Source organism: Lytechinus variegatus, chromosome 11 (genome assembly GCF_018143015.1).
Source record: "Lytechinus variegatus isolate NC3 chromosome 11, Lvar_3.0, whole genome shotgun sequence".
Lineage (NCBI taxonomy): Eukaryota > Metazoa > Echinodermata > Echinoidea > Temnopleuroida > Toxopneustidae > Lytechinus > Lytechinus variegatus.
In genome coordinates, this window is record NC_054750.1 from 22,305,275 (window position 1) to 22,319,520 (window position 14,246).

At 36.5% G+C, this 14,246-nt stretch overlaps 1 protein-coding gene across 2 annotated transcripts in view; it reads right to left on the bottom strand.

The window, feature by feature from the left end:
* Nucleotides 1-3,438: 3,438 nt before the first annotated feature.
* Nucleotides 3,439-14,246, bottom strand: part of LOC121423599 (cystinosin-like) — a 34,573-nt gene continuing 23,765 nt past the window's right edge. For both annotated transcript variants that reach the window (XM_041618984.1, XM_041618983.1), the window contains exons 3-9: nt 11,411-11,517; nt 10,799-10,939; nt 10,063-10,162; nt 9,027-9,146; nt 7,990-8,169; nt 7,154-7,271; nt 3,439-4,626 (exon numbers count right to left, since the gene is read on the bottom strand). In XM_041618984.1, coding sequence (XP_041474918.1) covers nt 4,406-4,626; nt 7,154-7,271; nt 7,990-8,169; nt 9,027-9,146; nt 10,063-10,162; nt 10,799-10,939; nt 11,411-11,517 — 987 coding nt within the window. In that variant the 3' untranslated portion in view covers nt 3,439-4,405. The remainder of the gene's footprint in view (nt 4,627-7,153; nt 7,272-7,989; nt 8,170-9,026; nt 9,147-10,062; nt 10,163-10,798; nt 10,940-11,410; nt 11,518-14,246) is intronic.

A 14,246-nucleotide genomic window follows, 5' to 3' on the forward strand; every position in this document is an offset into this window, starting at 1 on the left:
AAAACACAGTAAATAAAAATGATTTCCGCTGTACAGCGGAGGTGGGGGAAAGACAGAAAGCCATTGGCCTATCGAGGTCTATCCCCCTGATTACCGTACAACAGGAAAAGGCTTACACAGTTTACAAAGAAAGAGAAAAGCAAACAAACAATGCAAGAAAGGGAAAAACAAAGGAATCAAAATCCTAATTAACAACTATGACAATGAAAATATCAATAATATGTAATATTGATAACAATGATAATTACAATTTATGGAAAAAGTTGATGCTGTGAAAAATTATATATTTCATTCACAGTATTGACTTCATTTCCAATTCCAGTTCGATTTCAGTTTCCAATATCAGTTCCAATTCCAATTTCAATCTTGATTTTAATGTCTATTTAATTATGCAAGATGTTCTAAATCCTATGCCTGTGTATATTCGTATGTATTATAGCATGTCAGTGTTTGACTTTTGTAATGTGATAATTCTCTATGTTATGTTTTTGTATGTTCAATACCATGTAAAAATGCAAATTTCCATTTATTTATTTGGATAATAAATACTACCTTACGAAACTTATTGAATGGGACACTAATGCTTACACACATTATAGAGCAGTTTCTATCTCACTTACTCATCAGCTGCTCGAGTTAAAACTTCAGTTGAGTTCTTCATTAATTCTGAAGACAGATTCTTTCAACTGACTAAAATATATAACTTGGATTTTAAGACATTGGGGTTTATTTTCAATTGGCTAGCTTTTTAATAGCTTTGGAGCAACAATTTCAAAATTGACCAGTTAGATTAACATAAAAAAGATTGTACACCACGCTATAGCTCAGTCACTAGAGCGGGGGTTTTGGATTCCGGTGACCCGGGTTCGATTCCCAAGTGGTGCATTAGTGCCCTTTGGCAAGGCATTTATCTTCATTACCAGGTCCCTCGGAGAGGACCTTAAGCCGTTGGTCCCCTGGTTGCTTGCTCACAGGCATTCATGCCTAGCAGTCGGGTAAAAACCTCGGTATAACATAAAATTAATTTCTTTAAGATATTTTAACTGTAACATAAAGAGCAGTATGATTCATCCATCATTTTGGCTAAAGTTAATGCTCCTAAATATGACAATCTGGATTTTCTTTTGGAATTTGGGGAAATCGATAACCTTGATGGCTTCAGATAAATTGTTGGTGATGTAGATGCAGATCAATAAAACACCTAATCACATTTCCAGCTTCAAGTGTTCAATTGATACTCGATTGCGTTCTTTTTACTCCAAGATATTTCATAAACTATTGCATTGAATAATTTTCTTTTCAAGATTAAGAGAAAGGACTCATTAAACTGTGTATTCTGTGATCAAGAAATAGAGAGACTGACACATCATTTTTGTGATTATCATGAATTTGTAGCCAGATTGTGGCTTTTTATCTCGCATACATTCGTAATTCCGAAGGTTCGTAATTCCGAAGCTTCGTGATTCCGAAGGTTCGTTATTCTGAAGGTTCGTAATTCCGAAGGTTCGAATAAATTCTGAAGGTTCGTCAGTCCAAAAACAAAATGAGGTTCGTAATTCCGAAGGTTCGTTAATCCGAAAAAGAAAGGAGGTTCGTAATTCCAAAGGTTCGTTAGTCCGAAAACTAAATGACTAACTAACCTTATTTCGTTTTCGGACTAACGAACCTTCGGAACAACAAAGTATTTCATCTACTGCTGTCAATTTCTAAACATAACGCCAACCTTCCATGCTTTTAAGACATACATGGGAAAACAAAAGGAAATTTAGTATTAGCTGGCTATAAAGAAAGAAAACACCATATCCATTTTAAGAAATGGAAATTTGACATATAAACCATTTTGAATTGTTTATAAATGTCCATTACTGTAAATTGTATACATGTCTAGTTTTAAAACTCTCCACCACAGTTTTTATTATCACTATAGGCACAATTACTATTATCAGATATGTTTTGTTTTGTAGTATTGTAATTATTTCTTTTGATTATGCTGATAATGAAATCAATAAAAAACTTCATTATATTGTTAAAAATCTAATAATTTCCTATTAATATCTGGGGCTACATTCAACTATTTTAATGGGGAAGAATGACTACATTTGACCTGCCATGCCTAAACAAAAAGAAAATTAACCAAAATGAGTTTTGAGACATTCATAGAGCTTAATATCCTAAAATCCTATGGAAAAACAAGGATTTGAAGATTGGGGTTCACTAGATGTGCACAAGGTGCAATTTCAGTGAAACATCCTTGTAATCCAGAAAAATGCAGGCTATGTTACAGTGGAAAACACTCCGTCCCTCGGATAGGATGTTAAATGGAGGCCCCGTGTAGAGGAGAATCACCACCTTTGCACGTTAAGAACACTGCACTTTTCAAATAAGAGTAGGGGGAAACCCCAGTGTAGTGGTCCACCTGCATTCCCCCAACCAGTTATCGGGAGGAGAGACCTGCGGGTCACCGTTCTGTGTGCGCGCCCTTGTAGGCCACCCAGATTGGCTGGCTCCTCCAATGCGCCTTTGAATGTCTTTGACAGAGATATGGCGCTATACAAATTCTGTTTGTCATTATCATCATCAAAAATGGAGGGTTATAAAAAAATCATGTATCTTGTCACTTATTAAACCACACATTTAAAATTTTAACCAATATAAAGAATTACTCTTGAATAGGCTTAAAGTATCTTCTTAAAACATAATCACCTCTTGACTTCAGGTGACAAGACAAAGTATCACTTCATCGGCAAGCTGGATGTAAACGCTAACTTTCCTCAGTGCCTTGGAAATACAACTACATGTTGCTGGACTTAGATGTGATAGTTAGACCATTACCTTCATCAATGGTAATTATTTGCTTTATAAAAATCCCAAGAATATTCTGTAATCTGATTGGTCCAAATCGGATCACATGATATTCAGCGAATTGCACTATTGCATTCAAAATGCACTATCCTGCACTCTGATGTCATACCACAGGTACTATCCTGCACTCTGACGTCAGAGTGCAGGATAGTACAAGGTCTGGAATGATCTAGAAATTAGATCAAATAGAAGCATTCGTGGCAACTCAGTTACATGGGGAGAGGAGGGGGTTGTATAAAACAAACAATGCATGCATTCGTGTGCATAGAGGACCTAAATAATGAACTCTGTGCTCGACTCACCAAATGGATATACCTCGGTGCGGTATATCCATTGGCTCTTCTCACAAATCGTTCATTATTTGGCCCTGCATGCACACGCTTACGTGCATATTTGTATAATAACGTCCAAAATCCATAATATTATTCAACACCGATATTCACAATAAATTATGAAATAACTAATCAAAATTGATATGACCAATATATGATGCAATAATGATATAATAATATATCACATTAGGGACATAGATCAATATGATAGCTGATTTGAGAATTTCTGATTCTCAAAGTAGAAATTCTTATCAGTGATTTTCATAATAAGAATAAAACAGTAGTAATTACCATCAACCAATTATACATGTATAAACAACATTAAGATTGCACAATTCAATATAATTCCAATCAGATAAAAAGCGTTCATTGATAGTAAAACATGGTGCAAATGTTGATAATTGCACATGAAATACAGCCATCATTGAAATATCCATGCTTACTTGTTTGTAAGCAAAATGTACAAATATCACTTAAAAGCTAAAAAAAAAATGTTAATCTGGGGGTGTTTCACAAAGATTTAAGTATGACTAAGAGTCGCACTTAAATGTTGATGCGTATATGATATGCAACGCCTAATCTCCTTGATTGATGCACAGTAGTGTGAGTCCTCTTGGCATGATCTGACCAATAGGGTCATGCCTTTTATAACACACGCAACTAGGCATTTAAGTGCGACTCCAAGTCATATTTAAAGCTTTGTGAAACACCCCCCCCCCCCTCTGGTCTTAAATTAATCCAAGACCATCCTATTGATAGGCCTCAATGCCTCTCTCATTGGCCTTGCAGATTTTTGTGATTTTTTATCATTATTCTAATTTGTGCTGCATAATAGATATGAGCCCTATAAGAAAGTAGCATTAACCCTAAATATATCTAAATTTATGGCCGTGTTCATGTTGGGGCCTGGCACTTTACTCAAAGTCAATGTTACATTTTTCATTGCGTCTTTTCATCACTATACTTCACATGTATCATTGACAGAACATTTGAGGGAGTAGAAAAGCTGCAATGAATAATGCAAAACATGTTTATAAGTTACAGGATACCTGTTCAGATGACGTGACGTGAAGTCAGAACTAACTCTGAGAAACTCTTCCTTGTATCAACAAATGTTCAATCTTTAATCAAACAAATGTATTGATACTTATGACAAAAAATAATGAAAGCAGATGACTAAACATCCTTCAGATTTTTTAAATAGCCTACGATCAGTGAGCTGACCCGTTAATAATGGAACTTCCAGAACGTTCTAGAGTGGGTTCCTGGCTACTCATCAGCGGCTTATGTTCGTCAGATGAACCCATCTTGTCAACAGGTTTCTTACCCCGGTAGAGTATATAATGCTGAATGATGAAAAGGATGTCAAAAGCAATGGAGAAAAACCCAAGACCAAACTTGGTTGGATCACCAAAGATGGATGCCCAGTCATCTGATGAAAAATTATTTTCAAAAAGTGATTTGATATTAGTAAAATATTGATGAAGATGATTAAAATTGAAGAGCTGAGGACGTTTCATAAAGCTGTTTATAGTTTGTGAGTTTATGATTTTGAACAGTAATACATGCACTTAAAGATAAATTCCAGTATTGGTAACGATCTCAAAATGACTTTTAACAGAATCTTATATAATGACCACCCAAGTGTCTGTTTGTATGAATAAAAAATATGTGCCAAAGGATTTTGGAAGAAATTGTGTAATTGCTGAGAAATAAGCAAAATAAGCGCGGATTCGGTCACTTCCGTCGGGTCTTTATTCCAGCAATAATAATACACTGTCCCACGTGTGCCTTTCTGTGTTGGTTATCTTCAGTGTGAACATTTTTCAGCGTAGATTTCAAGATTTCACAAAGTTCAGTTTATGTAACTGTACCAGATCTAGATCCTCGATGATATACTGACAATTAAGCCTGGTTTACAGACTTTCTCATGAAATCAGTGTTTACTGCAACTACTGGCATTTCTCTTTAAATACACTTAAACAACAATAGTTACAGTCCGACCTCTCTTATCCAGACACGTTGGGACCAGCACCAATCCGAATAAGGGATTTATCCGCAGCTGCCTCGCCAACGGTAGTAGCTACATGTAATCTATTGCATTGGGCGTACAGACAGTATTCACTCCAGTGTCAGTGCAAATTATAGGTGGTATTTTTACAGAAATGAAATTGATCGATGGCCAAAACTCTTGGATAATTTACCTGCCAAAATTATTGAGGTATACATCGAGCATACCTCAAAAGAAAGAGAATGACTCGATGAAACTAAGTGTTACAATTAGATCATCGCGGCGGGTATATATCGCAGCTTTGCAATGCCAGCCATTATTTTACCGACTGTAGGATCAAACATGATAGATGGCGCTGTCCGTATTGAGGCCAGAAATAAAAAGAGTTTGTGATGAAATGTTGTGCCCTGATTTACTGGAAAATTATCCTGTCTAAAGATCTTTTTGTGATTTGGGTAAGATGTTTTCATGAAAAAGGATGTTATTTTAGGTAAACTATATTGGAAAATATATTTATTCAAAATGAGTGTGCGTATACCATGAGTTAAGATTGAACTCTCATTCCCCACATAATAACGTTAGATTGAATTGGAAAAAAAATCTTGGCAAATGTGCGTCCGGATAATAGAGAGATCCGGATAAGGTGAGGCCGGATAAGAGAGGTCGAACTGTATATTACACCAGATATGAACCAGCAGCACAAACTCATGTCTTAACTACTCATATCTGGCGAGGTTCCTTTACCCAAAATGCAACAGTGTACAGGCTTACTTGAATGATAAGACACAAAAATCGAAAATCACAAATCCATATTCGAATAGTTCAAAACAGAAATCCTCTTAAAATTTGTTTCGCCCAATTGATCGTGAGCCCGGAAGCCACTGTGCAACGCTAGATCGACATAGCTCTATCCCTTGTATTGTTGAAAGTTTAAACGGGGTAGCAGCAACTCCCATCTTTTAATGTCCATTTGTATGACGCGGCTCTGGTTTGAACTCTACCAACTGAGCCAACACACCGGTGTAATTTATTACTCAATACATTAATACAGCAGTAACTACGTTACGAAGTACCAAAACAAGTACATTTGCTTTTTAAAAGCATTTGCTTCTCTATGTAATATAGGATTTTTTACTCTCTGTATTACCTCACAATGTATTTCTTAAGACTATAACACAGAGTCAATGAGAGACCATGTCAGTTCCTCTGCCTTTTATTAAACATATTTTAAGAAAGGTTTTGAAAAGTTCAGATCTATCATCTTGAGATCAAGGGTATTAGGAAGAGAGCTCCACTGTTCCACTGTATGTTTTTAAGTTCTCTGTCTTAGAACTATGAAAAATTTACCTAGAATGAGGTGGATAGAACAAAATCTTCAATTTACTAGGGTGCATTAAAAGAACACAACAATAAATTTCTAATCGCTAGAGGGTATTCATTTTGGTCTCATTTGCATATTGCCGACCCACGGCGTATTTGCATATACCCCCGGCTTATTTGCATAACTCCTGACCAATCACACAACGGATCAGTGCCCACCTATTGTTCTCGCGTTTGTGCGTACGGTCTTGGAGGTTAGTATAAATAGAGTACGATATCGGACAATCCGTGTCACTTGATAAAGAGTTGCAGCGGCACTCGAAAGCTCGTGAACTTGTAAGCTAGTGAACACTTTTTGCGAGAGTGATCACGAATTTCCTAGAAAGCCAGTGAACACTTTTTGCGAGAGTGATCACGAATTTCCTTGTTGACCATAGTAGATTGCGAGACAAATGAATACCCTCTAGCAATTATTTCAATCCGCAATAATGAACCTATTTAGTAATAAATTTCTATTTAGGATTGTATCTTTGTGATTATTGGATAAATGTCAAGGTATAAAAATCAATTTGTTCCTTACCTTCTGAACAATGCAATGTCAAAATAATCTATCAGCTTTTATACTCACCATTATTATAAGACACAAGAAACATCTGCAGCAGACTGAATGATCCTCCCGTAAAATCCAGCAATATGTTCCCGATACTCCAGCCTTCAGTACTTTGTCTTGTGTAATTCATATAAGCCTTACAAATAGAAACAACAAAAATAAATGTTGCTGGTTCATTTCTTGTGATAGGAAAGCATGAAGGCAATGGGGCTAGGGTTCTCCGAGTGAAACATGGAGAGCAGTACATCTTAAACACTTGGTATGGTTCAGCTATTCTAATGATTAAACCCAAGTTTAACCCTAGTCTAAACTACAATTTTAATCCACACTCCTATGGAATGCTTCATAATATTTCTTCCATACTCCTGGCAAATATAATGTATTAATACCTTAAAATCATTTTTTATGTGTGTTTTCTTATTCTTTCCATTTCACAACTCAATTAATTTTTTGACGGCTTTGGTAGCAGGATAACAATAATATTAATAATGAATAATTATGATAACAATAATAATGATGAATTAAATAGTTGACTATTGGCACTCCATAAAGTGTGGTCTAAGTCAACCAAAGGTTGAACTAAACCAAGGCTATCGAAATGCAACTCAAAATCCTTATCTACTCTCATACTGAATTTCATACTTTCATACATTGGGGTTCACAGAGATGTTGCCTCCAAATGTACATGTATTATAGTGCCAAATGTCAGAAGAAAATTATCATTGTCAATAAAAAAGGCAAAATTTCAAGAGCAGTTTAATTTTCATTGGATCCAAAGCATTCATTCACAATTTAAATCCATATTTTAGTTGTATTTGAGGGGCAGCAGCATATACTGGGAATATGATATTCACCTGAGGGATGTATTTGATGAGGGTCACTCCTAGTTTGATGTAAGAGAAGTAATAGATGAATTCTAACCATGTGATCACAGAACCACCAGATGCAGCCGTGATGATCAACGTGATCAGAGCAAAGAGCCACGATCCAGCTAGAATGATTCGACTTATGAGTGACACTTTCTGGTTTCCTCTCTGTTTCAATAAAAAATTTAATTATTTCAGTACAGGTTGATTTATTGTTATGCTCAGCATAAAAATAAGTACAACATGGACAAGAATGGGCAACAATGCATTCAAGCATAAAATATAATGGGGAAGAAAAAGAATAATAGTTAAAGAAAAGGAAATATCCTTTATATACATGCATACAGCACACTAACGAGCCATAAAATTTTCTAAAACATAGAAAGGAAGGTAACTATCTCAGGGGCTGTGATAAAGGCACTTTAGGGGAGTTTCATGGAGTGACCTATCTGGGATTGTCAATGATAATTTTGAAAATCCACTAATATCCTTGCATATGATTGGTTGAGGGTAATCTATCAATGAAAGGCACATAAAGGCACATGATGAAACTACTCCACTACTCTTATAATAATAATAATAATACTAATAATAATGATAATAACAATAAATAATAATAATAGCTGGATTTATATAGCGTTTTTTGCCTGACGATACATGTACAAAGCGGTGTGCTATCATTAACCCAGCTTTAGCTATGCTGCCTATAAAGGCACTCAAGCATTCAAGAAATTTCTATCGGGTATGCACTCACCTCACCTGGGTTGAGTGCAGCACAATGTGGGTAAATTTCTTGCTAAAAAAAAACATGCCATGGCTGGAAATGGAAGCCACGTCCCTCAGATTGAAAGAGGGGAGTCATAACCACTAGACCACGACACACCCCCCCCCCCCAATAATCTGCATGACTATCAAGCACCATGTCATGAGAGAATCGGTTTACCCTACACTTGGAATGGGCCTCGAACCGACGACCTGTTAATTCAGGACCAAACCCAAACCACAAACCATCTCGAGGTGCTTACCTCATAGATTAAACACTGGAATATGGTGACTGAGGTGATGAATACAGCATGGAGTGTAAAGATGACATCGTTTAGTAATACAGGATTCACGCCATACATGTGTTTAGCCTTGTATGCATCCTGAATATAGAGAAAAATAACAATGTAAAAACCAGTACCTCCCCAAAATTCATACCACAGGCAAAGCAGTTAATAGCAATTCAGACATTCCACAGGCCTAATGGACAGAGCACTTCTAAAACATTTCAAAAACATTCCAAACCGAGTATAAAAATGATGGTAATGCTATTAATTTCCAGTATGCTTCATCATGAACAGAACAGAATAACATAATTATACTGTATTATTGTCCTTCTCATATAGGAGGGGATAAGCACTATATAAGCAAGCATGATAATCTTTATCATCAAAAGGTAGCATAAGCAACTGTATACACATTTCATAAAATTATTTGAACAAAAGAGCTTATTACTTTTTTGTTGTTGCTTCAATACTGTATTTCATCAGTTTTTCATCTTCCCCATCTATTCTCCCTTTCACTACCATAGATTTCACACAAAAAACTTTCAGTACAACTCAACTGATGAAAAAATAAGGATTTACAAAGAATCCTTCACCACAGGTATTCTCAAACAGAGAAAGTTAAATAGAATTACTATGAGAGAGAGAAATGTAAAAGATAAAAAGGAAGAAAATGCTGCTTGTGATTTATTAAGTGCAGAGACTGAACTTCCTTGGGTGGGCACATGGACTGAAAACTTGTGTTTTAATACAGAATAACATTTTAGACAGGAGTAATGTCTTTTCTGGGGATCTCCTTATGAATTTCTGACAATTTTATACCACCACCATCACAGACGGCTGTACACGCTAGTGAGAGTGCCATTGAGATGGTTGGAATGGATATACCAAAACAATTATTCCTTTAAAATGTTTTCCAACATTTTTGTAGGTCCAAATCAGGCCCTTAAAATTTAGAGGTAGAAAAAGATTGAACAATGTATTTCCAGAAAAGCTGTGCCTGTAATAAACTTACCTTTATTGGTTGTATCCAGTACATGCCTACATTAAAGACACCATATGCTACAAAGCCAGTTAAATTGTATGCCAGGAAGTCAAAGTTCAGACCAATAACACTGAGGAAAAAAGTTGAACATCGACAAAACATAGCAGATATGGTTATATTGCTTTGTTCACTTGTACATGTGGTGGTGGTGGTAGTAGTAGTGGTAGTAGTGATGGTGGTAGTAGTAGTAGTAATAGTAGTAGTGGTGGTGGTGGTAGTGGTGGTGGTGGGTGGTGGTGGTGGTGGTGGTGGTGGTGGTGGTGGTGGTGGTGGTGGTGGTGGTGGTAGTAGTAGTAGTAGTAGTAGTAGTAGTAGTAGTAGTAGTAGTAGTAGTAGTAGTAGTATGGTACTAGTGGTGGCAGTGGCAGCAGAAGTGCTAGTACTACATAAGTAATAGTGTCAGCATATCATCATTATCATCACCATCAACATTTCATCATCATTATTTCTTTCAAATATGTTCTTCTTTGAGAGCTCTGTTGAACTGATAATATATTAAAACTGAAATTGTATTTCATATTATCAATGGGGTAATGAAAGTACACTTGCATGCGATCACAGAAGAAGTGAAAATCTTTTATGTAGTTTTAAATGGCTTTGTCTCAAAATATTATTAAAGCTTGTGACAGAGATAGAAATCACATTGCAACCACTCACAAAACTGAAAGATAAATACATGTACTCTGCATTTTATTGTTAAACTCACCTTCTTCGTTTGATATTGAGGAAAACTTGAGGATAAAAGGAGACAGACCAGGCCACAAAGTATATCCAACCGACTACTATGATGATAATTGACAATGCACTGCTATGGACCACATTAACCTCTACATACAATCCTGACAAACTGCAATGACATGGGGAAAAATAAGTTATTAAAGCTTAGCACCTTTTTCATTTTTTAGTGTCGTTTAGTATCATACATGATCACCAGTGGCATAGAATGTTCTGGTCAGACAAAGGTTTGGGGGTTGAACCATTGTTAACATACACTAGCTTGCCCGTCTAACTTTGTATGACCAGAATGTTTTCCGTTCCACACTAATGTGCAGTATCTCTGAGAGTGTTACAGGAAAAACAATCTAGAGACTGTATTCAGAGAATTCTTTTCAAAAAGAATAATACCGTGGTCACATTTGTTCTACGGCGGCCGTACGGCGAGTCAAAATCAGCCGTTGTAACATTTTTTGCCCAACTACATGTAGGTGGTTTGAATAAAAAATAGTAAAACGGCTGTTTTCGACTCGCCGTACGGCCGCCGTAGAACAAATGTGACCAAGGTATTACAATTATTGACAAGTTGCAAAAAGTTACTTACTCCCCTATCTCTGAAGACGTAGTATTCATGGAAATATGACACACTCCTACAGAGAGAGTGGATACCAGGACTGCTACCGAGCTTGAACTGTTAGAGAGTAAGTCCACCTTAATGGTGAAAAACAAGATATAATTAATTGTGACATCACCTTTCAAGTATACATGTACACTGTAGGACACATGTACGTTATATATGAAGGCTCAAGCTATGACATTGCTTCATGCACATGAAAATTACTGTTGCTACACTCTTTTTACAGTTAAATGACAAGTCAACCCTTATTAAAATTAATTTGAATAAAGAGAGAAAAATTAAAACAAGCATGAAACTACAGTATATCGAAATCCGATAAGAAAGTTATGACATTTAGAAATTTCACTTGATTTCACATCCTGCACAGCCTGGTCGGTATAATGCGGGTACTGATGACATCACCCACACACATTTTTATTTTGTATTTATTATATTAAAAAAGAAATATGAAACATTCAAATTTTCTCCTCATTGTCCTGGGAAACAAAATTTTATTCCTCACTAAACATGTAGTATTACCATTTTTATAACACTATTTCAATAGCGTTGGACCTTAACTATGTACATATAGTATGATGTATTTTAAACTTGTACTGTTAACCCTATCTAGGCCGGGTATATTGGGAGATCCTATGCCCCCCCCCCCATTGAGATCTCAGCAGTAGATCAAGAGATCACGCCAAAAATTGACACACAGGTTGTCTGGGACAAAACTTTACCTAATTTATTTCATGCAAATCACTATTAAGTAATTAACATGCTAATTCATGAGTCCTTATTATGCAAAATCATACTTTTTCCTTTAACTACCTAAATAACGCTAAAAATGTTCTAATTTTGGGTGTACAGTACCAGTCAGCAATCTTTGAGTACACTCGGTCACGCGGCGAGCCATTTCCGGCCGTCGCAGCGTATTGACACGCTAATGTCACGCTAGAGCGCACTCTGCCATGTATTCGAGTGTTCTGATTTTTGACACGAGAGGTGCGTCCATTGTTTACAGAGTGACAAGTGTAGAACTGACACTCGGTCGGCGCTTGTGTGTCCGCTCGCTCTAGCCGAGTGTCAAGTGTAAAAATGACACTCCGCGCGAATGATATCATGTTACGTCGCACAGCATATGAACCGCTCGATTCCGCTCTCGAGCATGAAGCGGATAGCACGGTCCGCCGCATGATACGGGCCGCGCTAGCGCTAGCGGTGCGCGGCGACTGGCAGCTCCGCTCCAATGATACGGTAACTGTTAACCGCCCGGTCGTAGTTGCGTGAATATTTATGATAATCCACCCAGAATTGAATAAATCTACTTACAAACTATTCCCAGTGCTTCTACAGAATGTATATTGTGTAGAGTTCTGCACTGCTTTATAATTTCGTCTTCACGAGACATGACTTGCGCCTCGGCTATACCTGTACAGTATTTATGTATTGTATGTCATATCGACTGATAAATCCAAGATTTCACTTGTGTACGTCTGGATCGGAGTAGTTTTTTTTGTCCTCTGCGCCGGGTTCCTCGGCGATCTTACAGTTTGTATCAATAAGGCATCTACATGTATACATGTATGTATCTACAACTGTAGTACATCTACTGATTTACAATCCATTACACACATTTGTTGAATTGATTTTTATTACAATCTCTATATTGAAGTAAGATACATGTACCTTTAAAACTTCCAGTGTGTTTAAGTTACACCTTTTATTGAACTCTGTTCTTAAATTAATTGTATGGCCTAATAATCAAACATCAATATATTATACTTAAAAATAAAAACTTTGGCCGACATGTATAATCGATTCAACCACAAGTTGATTGCAATGCCATATCTCTGTTTTTCTGTTTATTCATTGTTATTCACGTAACCTTTAGGTTTTGTAAAACTAAAATTGATCTCATCATTTATCTTGCCAAATTCAAAATGTATTACATTTCATAAGCTGACGCTGTTATATATTTGATTATATTAATTGTTTATGTTATTGTGTGCATTATATTGTGTTTCTTTTGATTATTACAATGTATTTTAAGTTGATGATAATTCGGAATTTCAAACTTAAATTTGAATGGAATTGATTTTTTCGTGGTACGCCTTTACATGCATTACTGATATCGCCTCTGACCTCATTCAACCAACACTCCTCACCCATCTGCCTCCCGCCCTTCTAACTAGGCTCTGATTTCATAGGTTTATGTTTTTAAACAAAACATTCACATAAGCAAAGAAAATCTTCCATTTTCATTCGGGGGGGGGGGGTGATTAAAATGGCAGTTATATGGAATTCATCTGCAATATACATGTATATCCAGCTAAAGCAGACAAGGGGGACAAGGGGAGCCGAGGGAGGGGGCGCGGCCGGTCTTAACAGTTTCAGCCCCTTCACACCAAATTTTATTTCTACTACCTATACCTCTTTGCTTTTCCATATTCGATCTTTCTTTTGTTCTCCTGCCTCCTCTCTTTGCTTTTTCATTCTCGGCCAGTCGGCTTTACATTTTTTTTATATCTCTGAATTACCTTCACTTAAATTTTGTTATTCATCCTCGATCTTCCATTTTCAACCCCCTCTCTTTGCTTTTTCATTCTCGCGGCCTGGCTCCACTTTGCTTTTCATTCTTGGTCTTTCACACTCGTATTTCTCCTAACTTACCTCTTTGCTTTTCCATATTCGATCTTTCTTTTTCTCCTACCTCTCTTCGCTTTTTAATTCTCAATTTTTTTCTGTATTTATTTTATTTCTCTTACATGTAAGTTCTCTCTTTGCTTTTTTATTCTCGGTCTTTCATCCCGGGGGGCCACTT